Source organism: Mastigoproctus giganteus, chromosome 3, assembly GCF_048544385.1.
Source record: "Mastigoproctus giganteus isolate SK-2022 chromosome 3, ASM4854438v1, whole genome shotgun sequence".
Lineage (NCBI taxonomy): Eukaryota > Metazoa > Arthropoda > Arachnida > Uropygi > Thelyphonidae > Mastigoproctus > Mastigoproctus giganteus.
Window position 1 is genome coordinate 190,193,072 of NC_143577.1, and position 18,718 is coordinate 190,211,789.

General features: G+C 36.3%; 1 protein-coding gene across 1 annotated transcript; it reads right to left on the minus strand.

The window, feature by feature from the left end:
* Positions 1-685: 685 nt before the first annotated feature.
* LOC150088509 (cytochrome P450 2J6-like) lies at positions 686-18,442 on the minus strand. The gene is made up of 8 exons (XM_090370202.1): positions 18,159-18,442; positions 17,024-17,148; positions 12,864-12,970; positions 10,429-10,730; positions 7,753-7,871; positions 6,388-6,643; positions 3,882-4,069; positions 686-867 (listed from the first exon to the last, which is right to left on the minus strand). The coding sequence occupies exons 1-8, from the start codon at positions 18,440-18,442 to the stop codon at positions 686-688; spliced, it is 1,563 nt and encodes a 520-aa protein (XP_090226328.1).
* Between the last annotated feature and the right edge of the window lie 276 nt (positions 18,443-18,718).

Here is an 18,718-nt window from a genome sequence, read left to right on the forward strand (position 1 = left end):
TCTCTTTAGGGAAATTTGACATTTTTAGGTGTTCCAGACACACTTTCTAGATATTTCTGGATGACAGTTTTCCTAATGGCTGTTCTGTCTTAGAGTGAAGTAGGCGCATGAAACGATGTCATGTCCTTGTTTTTGCAGTCCTTTTAGCAGCAGTGGTGTCATCATCATTTTTAAGACTCAATGAAGTCAGATCTTTGGGATCTGTGGTTGTCATGTTTGGATCACTCAGGTTAGAGCATTTTCTCCCAGGTTCCGGCCCCATCATGGGGAAGACAGGAGCGGTGTGACCTAGTGACTAGGCGCACTAGCAATATATAGTACTCTCTCATTATAAAAATCGCATTATAATCGCAGAAAAATTGGGTAATCACTAGTAACGCTTAGCGCTCGTGGATCCGGCGTGTGAGGACTGTGATAATAACCTCTATGCTATCCACAGAGTCTATCAGTGGGGGCTTTGTTTTTATTATTTCTGAAGTTAGGGCGGTCCCGACCCAAACTATTGCAAACCCTTCTAAGTGTTTTTTATACATTACTGTATCCAGCAAGACCCTATTTTTGAATGATTAGAAAGGGATATAAATCCTGATAGAAAACCAAAAATAACGACTTCTACTTTTAAAACAACTTTAATTCTAAAGCCAACAAGAAAACGTGGCATGAAGATAATGGGATTAATATATTCTTATTCTCTTGGAATGAAGCGTAATTTCTGCTTATGGGGCAAAAGAAATAATTCAAAAAGCTCTGGCGAGAGATCAGTATTTAAACCTTCAGGTGGCATCAGCTTATAGTGCTTTATGATAGTTGTAATCATCAGGAAGATTGTGTTTACTGCATGTGTTTCTCCAGGACAGTTTCTTCTACCTAAAGAAAGAAACAAAATCAAAACGTATTAGTTATACAAGAACAATTCTATTTGCAATGACTAAAGCCAAATTTAATGTAGTATTAATTGTTTCCCTATACATTTTTCGGACGATATTTTTCGTGCAAAAAAGAAACACAAGCATTAGAACTGGAATAAACAACCCCTGGATACTGATTTTTTTTTTATAAAATGACCAAAAAATGATAAAAGTCTGCATTATATTGAAAATGGAAATTACAAGAACTACTATTTGATATGTTTATTAAGAAAAATGTACAGAAATACAGTGAGAGGCCACTTCATTAGAGGCATCCACACTTTTCATGAAATGGAAAGCTATTCGTCAACAACATGTTCGTGCTATGCAATAGAAACATGTAGATAGAAACACAGGAGTGATGTTAATGTGTAATTCAATGCGAAAATGGAGAAGACCAAAGATTTAAGGGTCTTTGAAGGTTGCATGGCAGTCGGCACCAGATGTGCCTTCATGAGTATCTCAGAAACACTAATCCCGCTGTTGGTTTAACTTATGATTGTCTCGGTGTATTGAAATTAACCAATAACACGCTTAGGTGGATCACGCTCTGCATCGGAATTGATCGCTAACAATCTTATACCTGAACTTTTCAACTGGTCCTCTCTGATCCAACTGAACATTCCCTGAGCTAAAACGAAAATGTTTATCTTTAAGGGAAAGCTGGACTACAATCGTTAACCATTTTTTTTTTTAAATCAACAACAGACCTCTTGTAGTTCCTGCGATTAAGTATTTAGGCATTATAGTAGACGACAGATTTATTTCATATGTTCATCCTCTAACTGTCAAGTTAAAAAACAAACAAAATTCACCCCCCCCATAATTAGGATCTTCAAACAGGACTAGGCGACCCTCAAACTTTATTATAACGCATTTTTTTATCCTTATGGCGATGTATAGTGCTGAGAATCGTTCCATAGGGCAAAACAAATCTCCTTTCCAGACCAAACTATCAGCACTTCAGAGAACAATGTAATTCGCAACTTCCAAGGCTTGCAAAAAAGTTTATACTGCTGTATTTCATAATGTTCTGACTAGATACATGCCTCTGGACTTTCATCTGATCCATAAAAGTTTAACCTACAGACTAAAACTTAGAATTCCATCGATGTCTTTGGAATTACACTTGACGTATGGAAAACAAGAGTGAAAATTCCAGATGCTAGAACGAATGCCTCTTCATCTGGCAAAGTCGCTTCACTTTGGAATCGCGCTTCATTTTTCTTAATTTTCAGAGTTTTTATTAAAATTAGACCAACTTGTTTACTATATTAAACAATATTTTTTAAAAAAATTAAGAAATTTCCAGAATATTAAAGAATTTTCCAGAAAGGTGTAGAAGATTCCTAAATGTGATAGAACGTTGTAGATTATTCTATAATGTTTTGCAATAATATAAATTTAGGAATAAGAGCTGTAACTTATAAAATCGAACACCTGTCATTCAGAAAGTGTGGGTGGTGAAAGTTTTGCGTGTTTCGTGATCAACATGGCAAGAAATAAGGAACTGAGTGCTGACAAAAATGGTATTATTTCATGAGAAGTATTGCCAAAAAACTAGGTGGTTCATTCAAATAAGTACAAACTAGCATTCAGCGATTCACTGGGATTGGCAGTTTAACCGAACAACAGGAAGAGTTGCAAATTATGGTCTGGCCATCCACTCGCTTGAGCTCAACCCAATAAAGCTTTTATGGAATCACCTAGACCATCAAGTCTGCGAATTCTGTCCATCTTCGCAAAATTTATGGGAACCCTTCAGATCCCTTTAAATAATGTCAGTTAAGATGCTATTATAAAATTAATCACCAGAATGCCACGTCTGTGTAAGGCCATGATAAAATAGTGTGGAGGATATTTTGATGAATAATGAGTATAGTTGTTAATATTAATCATTTCAGTATTTTTGTGCTGTCAAAATTTAGAGGTGAGACAATGAGTAATGGCAATATAATGTTTGGGTCTCTTAATTCCGGTGGAGCCATTTGTGAAGCCATATTACTATTTGAATGCCATAAGATATCTACAGCTCGTTTTTGATGAGGTACATCCCTATCTGGTTGCAGATTATCCGTCTGTGATTGAACTCTTCCAACACGATAAACGATTGTACAGACTAAAGACCAAAACTGACTAGAACACTACAGAATAAGGTAGAAAGTTTTTTTGGAGTGGAAGATTCTCAAACATCCAATTTCGAATGTGGAAAACATTTGAGTCAACATAATCCGTTATACCTGTGATACCATTTCGACACCTCGCAGAGTCAATGGTATGGCCAGTCCACGCTATCCTGAAGGTTTAATGGATCCTAATCGCTATTAGGTAGGTGTGTCTAATAAACCAGCCACTCAGTGTAACACCGCAAGCTACGAGCACTTTTCCGTCTTGACTGATGTTCTGAGTTAACTTTAATTGCCATTTAATTTCAGCCAACCTGGAAGTAAAGTGCAATTATGCTATTACCCCATATCGCTGCGGGATTTAAATTGGTGGCACGTGGTTCAAAGTCAGGCATGTGGTAACACACAAATATACATTTATCACAGTGTAAATTATGCATTCACCATGATGTGACAAAACCAGAATTGTAGAGAATGATTACTAAAGTAGTATACTATAATAACAGGGTGAAGAAATAATAAATTCCATGTTAAGTAAGATATCGACGAAACAGTAAAATTTAAGATTTTGTTGTTGCTGGTACTATATGTACATTTAATATTCATACGTATATTATTTTCGATAAACTTATGTAGTATCACCCAAAACGAACCCTTTCCATGTTTATTGGCACTTCATGAGTCACATATACCATCAATGGAGTACTTAATGATTAAGTTATAACATAACTTACAGAATGTTTACTCCTTTAAGGACGTCAGCTGTTATACCTACCACAAAAGACTGGAGTTTGGATAGCGTTGGGACGTACGAGAAAAAAACGAACAGAATATTCTGTGTACATACCAATAGAAAATGAAATGTAGGTCTCTGGTTTGGTTACTCCTTTTCCGTCTTCAGTTAAGAATCTTTCTGGAATAAACTGGTCGGGTTTATCCCAAACTTTTGGATCACTGTTGACTCCATGAAAAACTGGTATAACGAGAGTTCCTTTTGGAATATCGTATCCAGCGATGGTTGAGTTTGCCGAAGCCCTACATTTAGGAGAAAATTATTACATTTAGAATAAAACTCATAAACACAACCGTTGTATGAATACATTATGACCTATGTTCTATTTGTTTGTTTTTAACTGGAAAATTACCAGTGAATTTATTAATAGGATAGAAAACTGGATTTGTCTGAGAGACGGAAGAATATCAAATTTCAATTTCAGTATAAAAATGAAACCGATAGTTCTAAGCCATGACCTTCAACGTATTCTGGTGCATCTTTTAAAAAAAATAAATATATATTTTTTTTCTGTTTATTCTAAATTACGTTATTTTATCGTTAATGAGTTGTAAGTTGTATAATGTATTTAAGGACTACGCATTCTACAGAGACAGATATTAAAATAATATTCAGTCAACAGTTAGGTAATTAGTAAAATTGATTAAGTATTCATTAAAATAATAAATACAAATGATAATCTGAAACGTACAAATTTATATTATAATAATCTATAAAACGTGATTCAATTACAAAAACAAAAAACTTTAACGAAGGCCGAAAACTTCGTCCAACGAATAACATCATTAAAATAATATTTTATCCTCTAAAATATTTGGTTAATATTAATGAAGTAATCTGTTTAATATTTTATGAATAAATAAGTTTAATATTTCAAATTAACTCAATCTCATGACTTATATTTGCCTTCGCAGCTAGTACAATTAAATAATCATAATACTTTAGCAGCGGGTGAAAAAGTCCTGGTTCAAATTCCCCCAACGGCTTGAATTTTTATCGAATATTTTCACAATTCCTGAGTTATCAGTCTCGGACTAGGGCTGCAAGGTTTTTTTTTTTCACCCAGAAACTCGGGGTTTTCCTATATCAGTCATATCCACCTTTCCAAACCTGTGTACAGTATTTCAGCTGTGACCTTTAAACAATCGAATAATTATCTCTTTAGCTCAACTAGCAGAGTTATTTTATTGAGAGAATCACATGACTGTCCTAGCAATCTGTTTGCACTGCTCAGAGAACTTCAGGTCGGACTGTACATTTAGCCCCTAGGACTTTTTTTTCTTTTCACATTGAGTTTGGCGCAACCAAAATGGCATGTTATTCTGAGATAACTGCTGTCCTTGCACTTATCAATGTCAAACCTCATTTAACATTTTTCACTCATTTTTGTAGTTTAACTGGATCGTTTTTTTCTTGAAATAGCATAACTTCATTAATGTCATTAACAAACCTGCCCACCTTTTTATCATCACAGACCTTATGCGTCAAAAAAGAGAAATGCCAACGTCAGTTTTAATAATAAATATTAAAAACAGCAGGGAAGTGAACATTTATCTCTCTGGTGGTTCACTAAAAACATTAATCCATAAAGAGCAGTGCTTATAACTACCCTTTGTCTACTAGCACTTAACCATACTTTTATCCCTAGTGGTAACTTGTCCCTAATGCCACAGTACTCTAATTATACAATAATCTTAAATGTGGAACGTATGACAGATTCAAAACTGGAGCTTCCCTCTTAATAATGTTAATTCCAATATGGCTCCCATTATTATCTAAAAGGAGTTATAGGGAGTTGTAGAAGAAATTATTATACCTTTAATTAAATACGCTATTACTTTGGAAATATTACTACCTGTAATATATTCTGATTTGTCTGCTGGATCAAGACTTCATGGTGTCAATATGTCAACATACAATAACAAGCCTTTGCTTGATAAAAATCCAACCTGCTTTGATGGGATTTAAGGACATATAGCAGTAATCTTGTCGTATTTAAAAATTCGGTGTAAAATTTATGAACTGCTTAAAGGGAGCAAGTTCAAATTTTCTCCTTGTAAGTAATTCAAGTTTGTAAAATTCTGTTTCGATTTCTCTTATTAACGATTGTAGATCTAGCGCGAATAGTCCAGTCCAGTCCAATATAGTCCAGTACACAGTATAGTCCCCACAATAAATCTTGGTTGATGTCTGGGCTAATGGAATGTATACTTATACTTCAAATAGTATAATCTGAAGAGTCCCCAAATGGCACTGCCTTGTTAGTCAATGAGCTACTATCTTAAATTTACAACTACTGCTTCTTTAAAAGAAAAAGGTTTAAATTTCTTGAAATACCAGAAATATTGTCCCCTTAATATTGTCCCCTGAGAAAATTTCCATGGGATCTACTACAATTAACTTCCGAATTAAAGAATACATTTCGATATTCCACTCTTTGTTATAAATATTGTTATAAAAATTAATTGATTTAAATTACACTTGGTTTCATTATGAAGATTTTGTTTCTGAAAGGAATTTTATTTTCCATGTAATATTTTACATACAAAACGATACTTACACTCTTAAATCGCTTATTGGAACTATCGATTTGAATCTCTGAGCTTCTTGAATCACCGCCATTGTGTAGGGCATGTTCTTCTTGTCATTTAAGCAAACTCGTCTTGATTTTCCAGCAACTTCTTCTGCCTCTTTCAGAATACGTTCTTGAACTTCTGGATGGGCAGATAATATAAGGATCAGCCAATTTAATGACACGCTACTGGTGAATATTCCAGCAGGTACGAACAGTTGGACATTTCCTTTCAGAGTAGTCACTGAAAAAGTGAACATTGGAAATATTATCGCTGCGCGACTGTTTCACTTTAACTGATGAAATGCTATTAGTATTCCTTCATGATAATAAATTGGTTTCATCAGTATTCATGGATTGTTAATGATAGTAATTTAACAAATACTGTACAATAATTTGTATATATTTATTTATTTTATTTATATAAATGCTTCATTTACAACTAAGAGGTCTGCAGAATGAGCCTTTTTTACAGATTTTTTTTAGATTCTACTAACCCTTGCAATCTGGCTCTTTTTGAAGGGGTATTGTTACTATCATCGGTTCGCTTAGGTAAGGTCTGAGGCGACCCCAAAAAGAAAGAAGGGATTTAAATTACTCATGAGAGTAAAATAAAATTTCAGATGTCCTAAATACCTCACCCGCAACGGAGCCCTAAGAGGGGGACGCCACTGGGGAACTACCATTGGCCCCATTCAGCTACTGCGTGCATGAATGGGGCGCCAAGTTCACTTAGGGCATCATATCCTTACTTTCAATGTCTTGACTGTGTCCAAGACCAAATGGCAGGATACTTATTGTAATGTAGTTGACCCTAGCAATAAGAACACCCCACCGATCGTTCCCATCTTGTCGAATCACGGATGATAGTGGTGAAATCGGGTTGGACCTCTCACCCACCATGATCTCTCTTTCCAATTTTCCACGGATCGTGGCGTGATACTTGACACGCAGGATTACAGTGATGTGACCTTGGAACCAAGGAATGGGCGTTGGTTTCGACTATATTTTTTTTTTATTTGGTGCCGCTTCTCTTTTAATAATTCTTTTTTTTTTTAATTATACAAAATAAATATTATTTAACTGCACATTCATGGGCTCCGTTTCCCTATGTGAAAAAGACAGCTATATGAAAATAAGAAGCAGAAATCAATAATTGCACACAAATATGCTGTATTGATTGAAATTTCGTTTAAATAAAGTCGTGATGAAAATCAAAATTCATTATCACGCCATTTTTCCGAAATAACTAAGAACTATATGAGAAATGAAATTGTACTAAACAAGTTATTAAGCAAAACAGATTGTAGAAAAGAAAAAGGAATGCCAAATTCTGAGGATGAATAAACTTACTTGTTAAGTAGGTGGTTTTACTGCTTCTTAAACGTTTCTCCATTTCGCTCTTGAAATTATTAATGAAATCCGGTACGTCATCCTTATCTGGATTGTTTTTGCGGTTTTCAAGTTCCTTGCTGCACAAATTTTAATACGAATTAGAATAATGCTAAGATTGTTTACAATCCAGAATAAGCAGAAGTATACAAATAACAAGAAACAAGGAGTTTAATCAGCCTTTTTAATAAAGATATTTACATACGATAGTTGTTGTATTTGGGGCTTTTGGAACAAGGGCCTCCTGGGCCATATTGCGCTTGTTCATGATTAACTTATGACTAAATTTTATATCATAAAATTATGGTTATCAGAGACGGTTATATAAATTTATGCATTTCAGAATATTCTAATAGTTCTTAAAAATTAAGAAATGATGCAGCGAGAAATCGATTTATAAATCGCTCAGATAATCAAGGAGCATGGGAGATCCGCTGTTTGGGTCATTGTCATTTTATGAATTTTATTGCTCATACTCCTCAATGCTCCTTAAATTCAGAATTATATCCTTGGTACATGTCCTCACCAACAATTTCGTGCATTCCTTCCAGAGAATCACTTGATTACTTGATTATCTGAGCGAGCGAGTCCGTCTGCACATTAATCCTCTAATATTCTTAAACGGAATATTTGTCGACCGTTTAACAAGCACACATCTGTCGAGTATAGATTTATCTTTCATATATTGTTTATATTGCGATTGAAGGTTGTCCCCTATTTTTCTTCTGGAAATTTCGTCCATGCTCGTTTGACACTTCATCTTCTTCGTACTTGATGTACTCTAATGTACCAATCGGGCCATTTACCATTCTATGTACAAACGTACATAGAATGGTAAATGGCAAATGGAATGGTAAAAACCGTATGTAAATCGTACATACGGTTTTCCGTTTAACAACGAAAGTATGCATGGGAGATCCGCTGTTTGGGTCATTGTCATTTTATGAATTTTATTGCTCATACTCCTCAATGCTCCTTAAATTCAGAATTATATCCTTGGTACGTCTCCTCACCTCACCAACAATTTCGTGCATTCCTTCCAGAGATAAAATACAATTATTATAGTAATTTCAAATAACATATGTATAATTCCTTCGATTAGCATAAGAACAGATTGTGATTTCTTAAATTAAAATTATTATAAAAATATGCAAATTTTTTAAAATCTTTAAATGTTATTCTAATTTTTTTGGCTTCTTATTTGCTGGCATAACTCGCACTTTCACTTCACTGAACAGCATTGAGAAACGCTGGTATAGCTCATTAACAGACATTATTATCATTTTACATCGGTATTCTCTTGGCAGCTTTCACTCCTTGGTCTTTCAATTTAGAGAAGATCTCTTCTGGCACACTTGAAGATCCTACTGTGATATAACACTGCGTGGTGAGTTCAACGTTTTATATGGGGTTTCCGTGATAGGTAGTCCCCTATCGATGTATCTATCAGAATTTTTTGGGCATGTTTTGGATTTGAAGAGTTACCATTAGAAGGTCTCCAGAACTCAGCCTTTTCACGGATTTTGAGGATCGTACAAACCCTTTTAATCCTTTCTGGTTGTAGATCGGTGATATTTTCACGATTGCCTGCCCTGCGGTTTAATGGAGAATGAGGAAAATGATGTGTCCTCAGTTCTGGCTCTTTTTACAGAGTTGCAGTCGTTATCATCCGTTTGATTAGATAGGGCCTTGTTGGAGCCACAGAAGAAAAAGAGAGATTTAAATTATTCTTAATAGTAAAATAAAAATTACTGGTTCCCTAGGTACCTCACCCATCACGGATCGCTACGATGGGACTACCACTCGGGAACTAGCAGGTACTGCGTAGACGAATGGGACGCCATTTTCGCTTAGAACATCACACCACATTTCCTATGTCTTGTCCCCATCCCAGGAACCAAAGGGAGAGAGACCTATCGGAATGCAGTTGATCCTAGCAGTAAGAACCACCCGCCGATTGATCTCAATCGGGCCGGTCCCAGACCTCCCGTCTTATCGAAGCAGGAGCCAAAATGGTATATCAGAGCTGGTGCCCTCACTCATCAGGATTCCACTTTCCGTGTTTCTAGTAGTCGAGGTGCACGGCTGCACAGCCAGATTCCAGTAATGTAACCCTAGAACCATGGTGTGGGCGTTTGAACTGAGTTATGGTAATGTGGAAGCCCAGCATCATCACTTGGAGGTCCTCTTACAACGTATAGGTACTCATGTCGATGCGTTAGAACTGTGGGATCAGTTTGTGGCAGTCTTTTTCCATTATCTTTTTTACTATCCTTTTTTTCCTTCTTCTGGATTGTACTGTCAGGTTACCGTCATGCCACGCGAGGCAGGAAATTCCCACCTAGTGAGCAAGCGACAAGAAGTTATTGATTAGTCATTACTTTTGTTAATGAACACAAGAAATTAACTGGTGATTTTCCTTCTAAGGCTTTGCCTCTTTCCCTTACAAGTTTAGGCTTTGTTACGGAAAAGGTTGGTTTTTACCTCTCTTTGACATTATAGTACTGCATTCTATGTGGAAATCGCAGTAGAAATCGATGAGTCCCAAATCGCTTGGCACTCGGTGTCCCACCAATAAAGATAAATTTTTATCTAAACACTCAGTACAATTTAATCATCGAAATTAGCTCAATTTACCTTATAAGTTCATCAAATTTTTTGAATGTTCTGAGTTGCTGGTCATAGTTAATCTTTCCTAAAAAACGAAAAATATACCACACAGATGGAAGAAAGCCAACAATTGCACTTTCGTCGAAGAATTGCAAGTAAGCTTCCAGCACTTCATGAACGAAAGGCCATATTGGATCATCATGTTCTAAACGTTTTCCAAAAATCATAATCCAAACTGATGTTGACAAGCTGACAAAAATATGTTCGTAATATTTACATGGCTGTCCTTTGTGTTTCCCCAATTCTTCTATTAGAGCTGTAACTTCCTCCTGAAAATAAAAAGGTAACCATTATTGGGATATGACATACGTGAAATAAAGTAGAAGCTATACTATACGATAAATATCAAAACATACCAGTACAGTTAAAATACAGACACTAGCCAAAAAAATTAGAACTATGTTATTGAGTATTGAATCAAGTCGCTTTTGTTTTCAAGCAAGCGTGGGGCGCGGGATGGATTCTGTAAGGCGGTTTAGTGCATTTTAATATAACTGTAACAATTCTTCCAGCGAAATGTAGTGTAACTGTGAAAAAATCTTGAAAGAGGACTTCGTTGTCGAATAACTATGTACAGCATATCCTACACATTCTCAATAGGATTAAGATCAGATGAATGTGTGGGACAGGAGATAGTGAGTATCCGTGTCATGTTCTCCGAACCTTTTTTGTACAATTTTGCAACCTGATGTGCATGTACATCTGTAAGAGTCTGTAAGCAGCATGGTCTGATGACGGGTTTCGGTAAGATACCTGAAACGTCACTTTAATGTGTAGTAATTAGACAAATAGCCTAATAAATTATATTATTAATTTCTGGATCGAAATTCACTTGAAGAAGTAAGCTGCAATAATAGCACAAAGTGTATTGAGTGAGAGATCTCTATTAGTAAATCTGCTGATTGGATTAAATCATTTTCGGTGAACCTGAATCCTTTTCAAGGCAGCTCTGATTGATGAAAGGAGAGTGGTTGCTCACAGGTTGTACTGACAAAGAATGTTATATCAGGGATGCAAGAGATTGTTGCTTCCTTCTCCTTTTTCAGTCTCTTTGAAAGAGAGAAGTCATGGTCGGTGTCATTACTCCTCATTTAAAAGCTCTTCGGCTCTAAATGTGGAAATACATTGGATTCCGTTTCTGCTCTTTTAGTCCTGAGGGCTTATTTGTCCCCTAGGTTACAGGCCACGCTATGTGGAGGCAGGAACTTTGCTACCAGTGACTAAGCGGTTGTTGAATTTAGTAGAGCTGATCAGTATTTTAAATATATTGCCCTACCATTAATATCCGGACACCCCTCGATGGATGCGGAAACAGGTCCTATGCATGCTATAAATATGCACACTGGGCTTCGAACAGACAACTGCAAAAGTGGGCATGCAAAATGACACATTCAACAGAATTGATCACCTCAAAAAATGCTAGATGCCGATTAATGTGGTGTAAAGAGCGCGAATACGGGACTGTACACCAGTGGAAAACAGTCCTATGAACAGACGACGCGAGGTTCGCACTCTACCAATCTGATGGCCATTCCAAGGTACGGCGAATGCCCGGGAACAATTCCTTCCTGCTTGCATCCTTCCAAAAATGAAGTTTGGTGGTGGCAGTGTCATGGTATGGGGTCCCTTTCATGGTTTGGCTTGCGCCCATTAGTCGTTATCGACAAAACTATGAATACTGTGCAATACCATGACACCTTTGAATATTATGCACTTCCAACTATAATGGCAATACTTCGGGGAAGGCCCATTCCTGTATCAGCCAGACAACGCACCATACCATACTGCTCGGGTCGTAACAGAGAGGTTTGAGACAGTGGTGTGGAAAAGTTGGATTGGCCAGGCCAGAGTTGTGATCTGAACCTTTTCGAGCATCTTTAGGATGTAATGGATAATCAGGTACGTGCACGTCGAGATTGCCCAAATATTTAGTGAAAACAAGGTCGAACTGGTGGCTGCGTTAAAGGCTGAGTGGAGGAACATATCACCTGACATTTATAAAAAGTATGCCGCGAAGATTGAAGGCCGTCATAAAAGCAAAAGGTTTCAGCGCAAAATATTAAATGACACAATAAAAGCTCTTTTTTGTGTGAAGGTAGGTGACCGGATATTAATGGTAGGGCAGTGTATAGACTAGAAAAAGAAAGGTGGATTCCCTTTCTGGATTCTTTAGACCATGCAAGCACAAAATCACTTGAAGTGAACAAAATAGAAAATCGCACAATAAAAGAAATAAAACTATATCGCTCTCAAATAGGACTGTGTGTTGCAGAGAGAAAATAGCTTGTCACTGTCTCTTGGCAGTCGCCACCAAATGGAGGAGTATGTTGAATATTCCATCATAGAAACGGAGTGTGGGAAGAAGAAGAATAAAATGAGAAATAAGAAGAAGGAGCAAATACCTGTAAATATTGTTCGAAGAATGACTTTCCCATTCCTGCATTTCTCAACGTGGTTACAGAAACTTTTCTTTGTTCTTCCCAATCTGCTCCATTTGCAGCTCCAACTCCTAAAAAAAAAGGAAAATATAAAATATCCAGTTCAGACAGTATTATTTTCTGCCTAAAATATTCTAAAATAAGTCGATACATCGATTCATATCCAATGTGACTTCCAAATCAAAAAAAACAAAAATGGCTTCTACAAAGCATCATGAGCAAATAGTGCAATCTTAAGAATCATGCAAATCGTAGGCAAAGGGGTAAAACTAAAACTCCTCTCCACAGATAATGAAAATTCCACTCAAAATAAAATATATCTATATAATCCACTCCATCCGGATGAAATGTTTCTTCAAAATTTGATGAGATTATTGTTGAAGAGATTTGTTTCCATTATGTTCAATATTTGACAGCTGTTGCGCAGGTCTTTTCTCCGTTCTAGTATAAACTTGCTAGGGTTCCAACAATTCTCAGTTATGGTGTGATGTGTCAGTTAGGAATAAATGTTCTTTGCAAGAGTTACACTAATATTTGCATCCGGAGAAACCTGGCTTTCATGTAATCGTCTAGCAGTTAGTTAGGACAAATCCCGTGTTCTAAAAACTTACTCAGATGGACGTTGAGCAAATCTGCAACATCAAGATTGCATTGTGTGATTTTCACCTTTGACTCCTTTCTATTTGATTAGAATCAAAAGCGCTGCCTTAACAGTTCTTTATCAGTAATCCATTCAAAGAAATCATGTGTCATCAGAGAGTAATCAATAGGCAAAAATTAGCAAACAAAACATGGTTTATTAAACATACTAAATCGTTACAAAATACAGTTAGACAAAACAGTGTATAAGTCTTTAGTAAAATAGCCTTGAGCTTTTATACCTTTACATATTTAGGTAACCAATGGATTAATTAATAATGGTATGGGTTTGCAAATTGTTATGTTCTTCATGAACAATCAACAGCCAAAGAGCGTTCATACATCGCGTAGCTGACGAATATTACACCACATTGGTGGAACATGTAAGATTGTAGGCCATGATTAATATTCAGTCTTAATATTTAATTATAATATTCAGTTATAATATTTAATTATAATATTCAGTTTTAATGTTAATTAGGATTATTCAGTTTTAATATTTAATTATAATTAATTCTAATTAAATAACGTCTGGCATTCATGTACAAGTTACAGTATCTATTAAATATGAAATGCTAAGTAAAATAACAAAACTCTCATCAAAGTATGAGTGTGCGTGAGGAACGATGTCTTTAAGCACATAAAAAATATATAAAAGGGGGGGATGGAAGTATGTTCGACTTAGCGCAATTAAGTTCCGTTTATAATTAAATAACGAGGGTTAACTTACCCGAATAATTCAGCAACGCCTCAGGAACTGTAGTTACAGGACAGTAGTTCATCTCGATTCCTTCCTATATCTCATTAACGAGTTTTTAGCCTTCTTCTTCTTCCGACTTTTCGTTTCCCCTTCTTAAGAATATTTTCTTCACATTCTAAAAAAGATTATCATTGCGACGGCTCTCTATCTTAACAAAATCCTAACTCAAATTCCGCTAACTCCCTTACAAGTCAACAGCTCATTCACCGACCAACGACACTGTCCAAGGCTCAGCTCCAACTGCTCTCTCCCTTACCACACCCTAGCTGCTAACCGAACTGCCTCCCCCTATTTCCCCTCTAGTTAGTTTCGTCAAGCGGAAAAACATCTGGGGAACTGTAGCTTTACAGTGTTCAGACTCAACCGAAAATCCGATTTATGAAAGTCGTTGAAAGAATTACGTGTTTGTATGAGGCTCGCCCAAAGGCCAAAACGGACATAAAATCGTCTACTCCGACACAAGAAACTATGAAATAATAAACACTCTGCTGATGCCTGAATCAAACACAATACTAGTAGTGTTCTCCGAAAATCTAACTCCCCTGTTTTTATGACTAGCGCTGCGACTTTTCTGTTTTTGTCAACATACACTCGGACGCTTGCCCGCTCCAACGAATAAATAACGTACAGCAGGCGTCGGACGGTGGTTTTGGAATTTTGTGGGTGCGGCTCTGCTCCCATGCGAAAAACGAAAGTAATTCTGCCTTCTCCGGTGAAGTAAATATTGTATGACAGATACAGCGCAGTGAAAGTATGAGGCCCTTGTGCTCTCTAAGAATGTACCAATACGGTTAAAAATAAATGCATTTTTAACACAGCACTGAACTTGGAAGGACCACCATTAAAGTTAAAATTGGTTAGAATGATATACAATATATTGTCCATTACTATTTTTCCCCGCCTGTGAAAAACGAATTCATTAATGAATATTTCAACTGGTTAATAAGCATACTTGATCAACAAACTTGTGGCGATGTTATTCTGAATGAATACCATGCCGGTATAAAGTACAAATCGGAAGAATGTACTGAGCATAATACGCGTCATTAAAATTCGAAAAATCCGGTTCGGGACCTTTCTTTACCGACTCTGTTTTTATATACATTTTCAAATTATCAGTTAAATATAACTGAACTTAAAAATCAGCTTCGTAGTAACTCGCCCTTTGACAAAATTTACATTTATAAGTGTCCTATTAAAACGGCCAGCTTCTTTATTGTAAATACCATATTGGAATTCAACGTCATATTTTGAGGAAGAACTGGGATTCCGACGGAGGAATCAAAATACTACAGCATCATTGTAGTCCCTGAAGTAGACAAGTCTTGTTTCGGACTTTAGACCCGTATAATCATTTACCTTCGATCACTGAAATTCTTACAAAGAACCCTGTTGAGGCCTCTTACTTATCAAATTTTAGCCAGAAAATCAATTTAAACGCATTTCGCAATGGTTGATTTTACCTTTCTCGCTAAGCTATTATGGTTGCTGATAAATGGGGCGTTGAAGGACAAACTTACTTCAGTCCTTCACTTTTTACTTCACCCCTTCACTCCATCAACATCATTGACTTTATTACTTCTAGAGAAGATTGTTTAATGTCTGGTCAAATGCATTAAATACTGAGAATACTTCTCACCAACTGTCATTTATAATTTTTCATAGCAGATTAGCAAACGTATCGAATTATATATTTGTTGTGATGCTCATTCTATAATTCTGTTATAATGTGCGATGATGACAGAGTCTTCATCTACAACAAAATTAAGCATAAAAACTTTTCTGTTTCCCAACCTAACAAGAACAACTCTTCAAAATTCAAAATTTACAGGGATGTAGCTTAGGCTTCGTAATTCTGTTAGTTTAGCAAAGGATCGGAAAGAAGAGGTTCTAGCAGTGTGATAATGAGCACATTTCAGAAGAATGTGCTTTTCAGTAAGTGGAGAATAGCGATGGAAACAGTGTGGGGTGGACAATAAAAAGAGATGTGTTAGATGGGTGTGGCCAATTCTTGTTCTCGCCAATACAACTTATTCGTGCCTATTCTGATAGAAGTTGGGTTTCCATAATTGAGGTTTCTGGTTTATTTATAACAATTTATTACAAGGTTGGATTCAGCACAGTTGAGCCCACTGTTCATTATATAGTCGTTGTATGATCGGCACAAATATCTTCTGAGGCGGTTTTCTCTATAGCGACACCTTCGTTCTTTATCCTTTTTATAGATTTTATTTTAATCTTTTCTAAGGACTCGGAAGGTCTTAACTACATTATCAAAAACATCTTTACTGGTGGAACAAGTGCCTTGTAGTCTGCATAGAAGACTAGCAGGCAAGAGTTAAAAAGGGTCACTGATTTAGCTGCAGTGTCTGCCAAATCATTTCCTAAGATCCCAATATGGCTAGGAATCCAGCAGAAACGAACGTCAAATTCAGATCCTGGACAGGGCTGGATGAGGCCTGCGATGATAAGGCCTGCTGCAATGAACTGAGAGAGTCGGTATATAATATAGTTTTGGTGGTAGCTGATTTGTATATGATCCAAGGCTAGCTCAACTACATGCAGCTCTGTAGTTAAATATGCTGCATTCAGGGGAGATCTGCTCAGATATCATAGTACACTGTATATAATAATACCACAATTTATTTTTATTTATCTTATATTTTTATTATGTCTAATTATTATGCATTGTGTAAATATATATTTGAGTCCTTTATTTACCTACCGAGACCATTTGGAACGTGATGAATAGCACCATGAGGCCTATCTAGGAATTCTGGTTTAGGCAGAGCTTCTTTAATTGACTTGAAGTCGGTTAACACAACTGCGAGAGTTCTTCCCAGTTTCATACTAAATAAGAAATTTGAATAATAAATAACGATATTTCTAGATTCGTTGTTGTATTTGATGATTTTGCCATAATACATGGAAGTAGCAGAACTGCCGCATGCGCAGATTCTAGAATTAATCAGCCTTCTACAGAATGGAAAGTTATGCACCAAATTTTGCTATTTAAAATAAATTCACTGAGAGCATTTTATTACATTATCCCAATTGATTTTATGTACGCTAATACAGAGGTATATCTTCATTCAGTGTTGTACTTATTCCGTTGAATGCTATAAGTCAACCTCTGCTTCAACTCGCCTTGCGGTGGAGGATTATCTTGTTTAATTTTTTGTCAAAATACTGTTTTAAAATAGTGTGAGCAGACGTTGCATTTTCGACCAGTACCCAAATAATAACGAGTTTGTTGGGACCATCGAACATCAAGGCTTTACAAAATAAAATGAATTAATTAAAACTTTTAAAAATAAGATGGGTTTTGCGATGAAAAGCAAAATTATACGATTGCTCAATAATATGTAATATAGACAACACTTTGCTGTGAACTGCTAACTCCATTTCTGGTTTATTTATAACAATTTATTACAAGGTTGGATTCACCACAGTTGAGCCCACTGTTCATTATATAGTGGAATATCTATGACCAAATATTGGAGTGGTAAGAATTGTTAAGAAAATTCTGACCACAATATTAGCCAATAATTTACGGACTACAGCATGGTGACAACAAATTTTTACAGTGTAATAAAAACAATTCTTGATTGCTTATTTCCGTCAGCTTCCTTGTGGATATGACTATGGTTTCATGCACTTTTGTCGCGCATTTGATGGTCGGATTTCCATCTGGCAGATTGGATATCCGTTTTTTTTAAATTGAAGCAAAGAGTCCATCTTGCTCAGCCTGTCCTAAGAGTGGCCCTGTTAGCCACAGTTCCGTTGTGCCAGATTTTTGAAAATCTGGTAACCTAATATTAAACCTGACTTCCACAACCTTGCACGTTCCCCTTACTCACCTGAAAACACGTCCATACACCTTGGAAAGTTCCATGAATTGGAGTGCTGGTTCTTTGCTCAAATATGGCAAATATCCCACAAAGGGTAATCCTCTTGGCCCTGGAGGAATGTTTCTCTGGCCCGTAATAGCATTTTGTAACCAATAAACCACAATTAACACCACGATGGACACGAGCAGCGTCTGTTGAAACGAGGACAGATATTCCAGCATCACTGCAAAGTTACAGGTTTCCAGTATTACTGTCACTGAATACTGAGTTATACCTCTCGCTATGCATTTCATACGGTGAAACAGATGACCTTGACTACGAGAACGCGTAGTCGAGGTTATTTCGCGGCTTCAACTACAATATTCTGAATCTATGCAAGGACATTTCAGCCCAAACTATGACGCATCTTCCTAATCTTTGAAATCACGCAGCGACTTCAATATGCAACTGTTCCTGAAAATAACACAAAACAAATCGACAGAAGTTCAAGATTTAATTCATAAAATATTCGATGAATAGAAACGCATTGAATTTATATAGTGTTTTATAAAAGGTTCCCTTAACTTGGA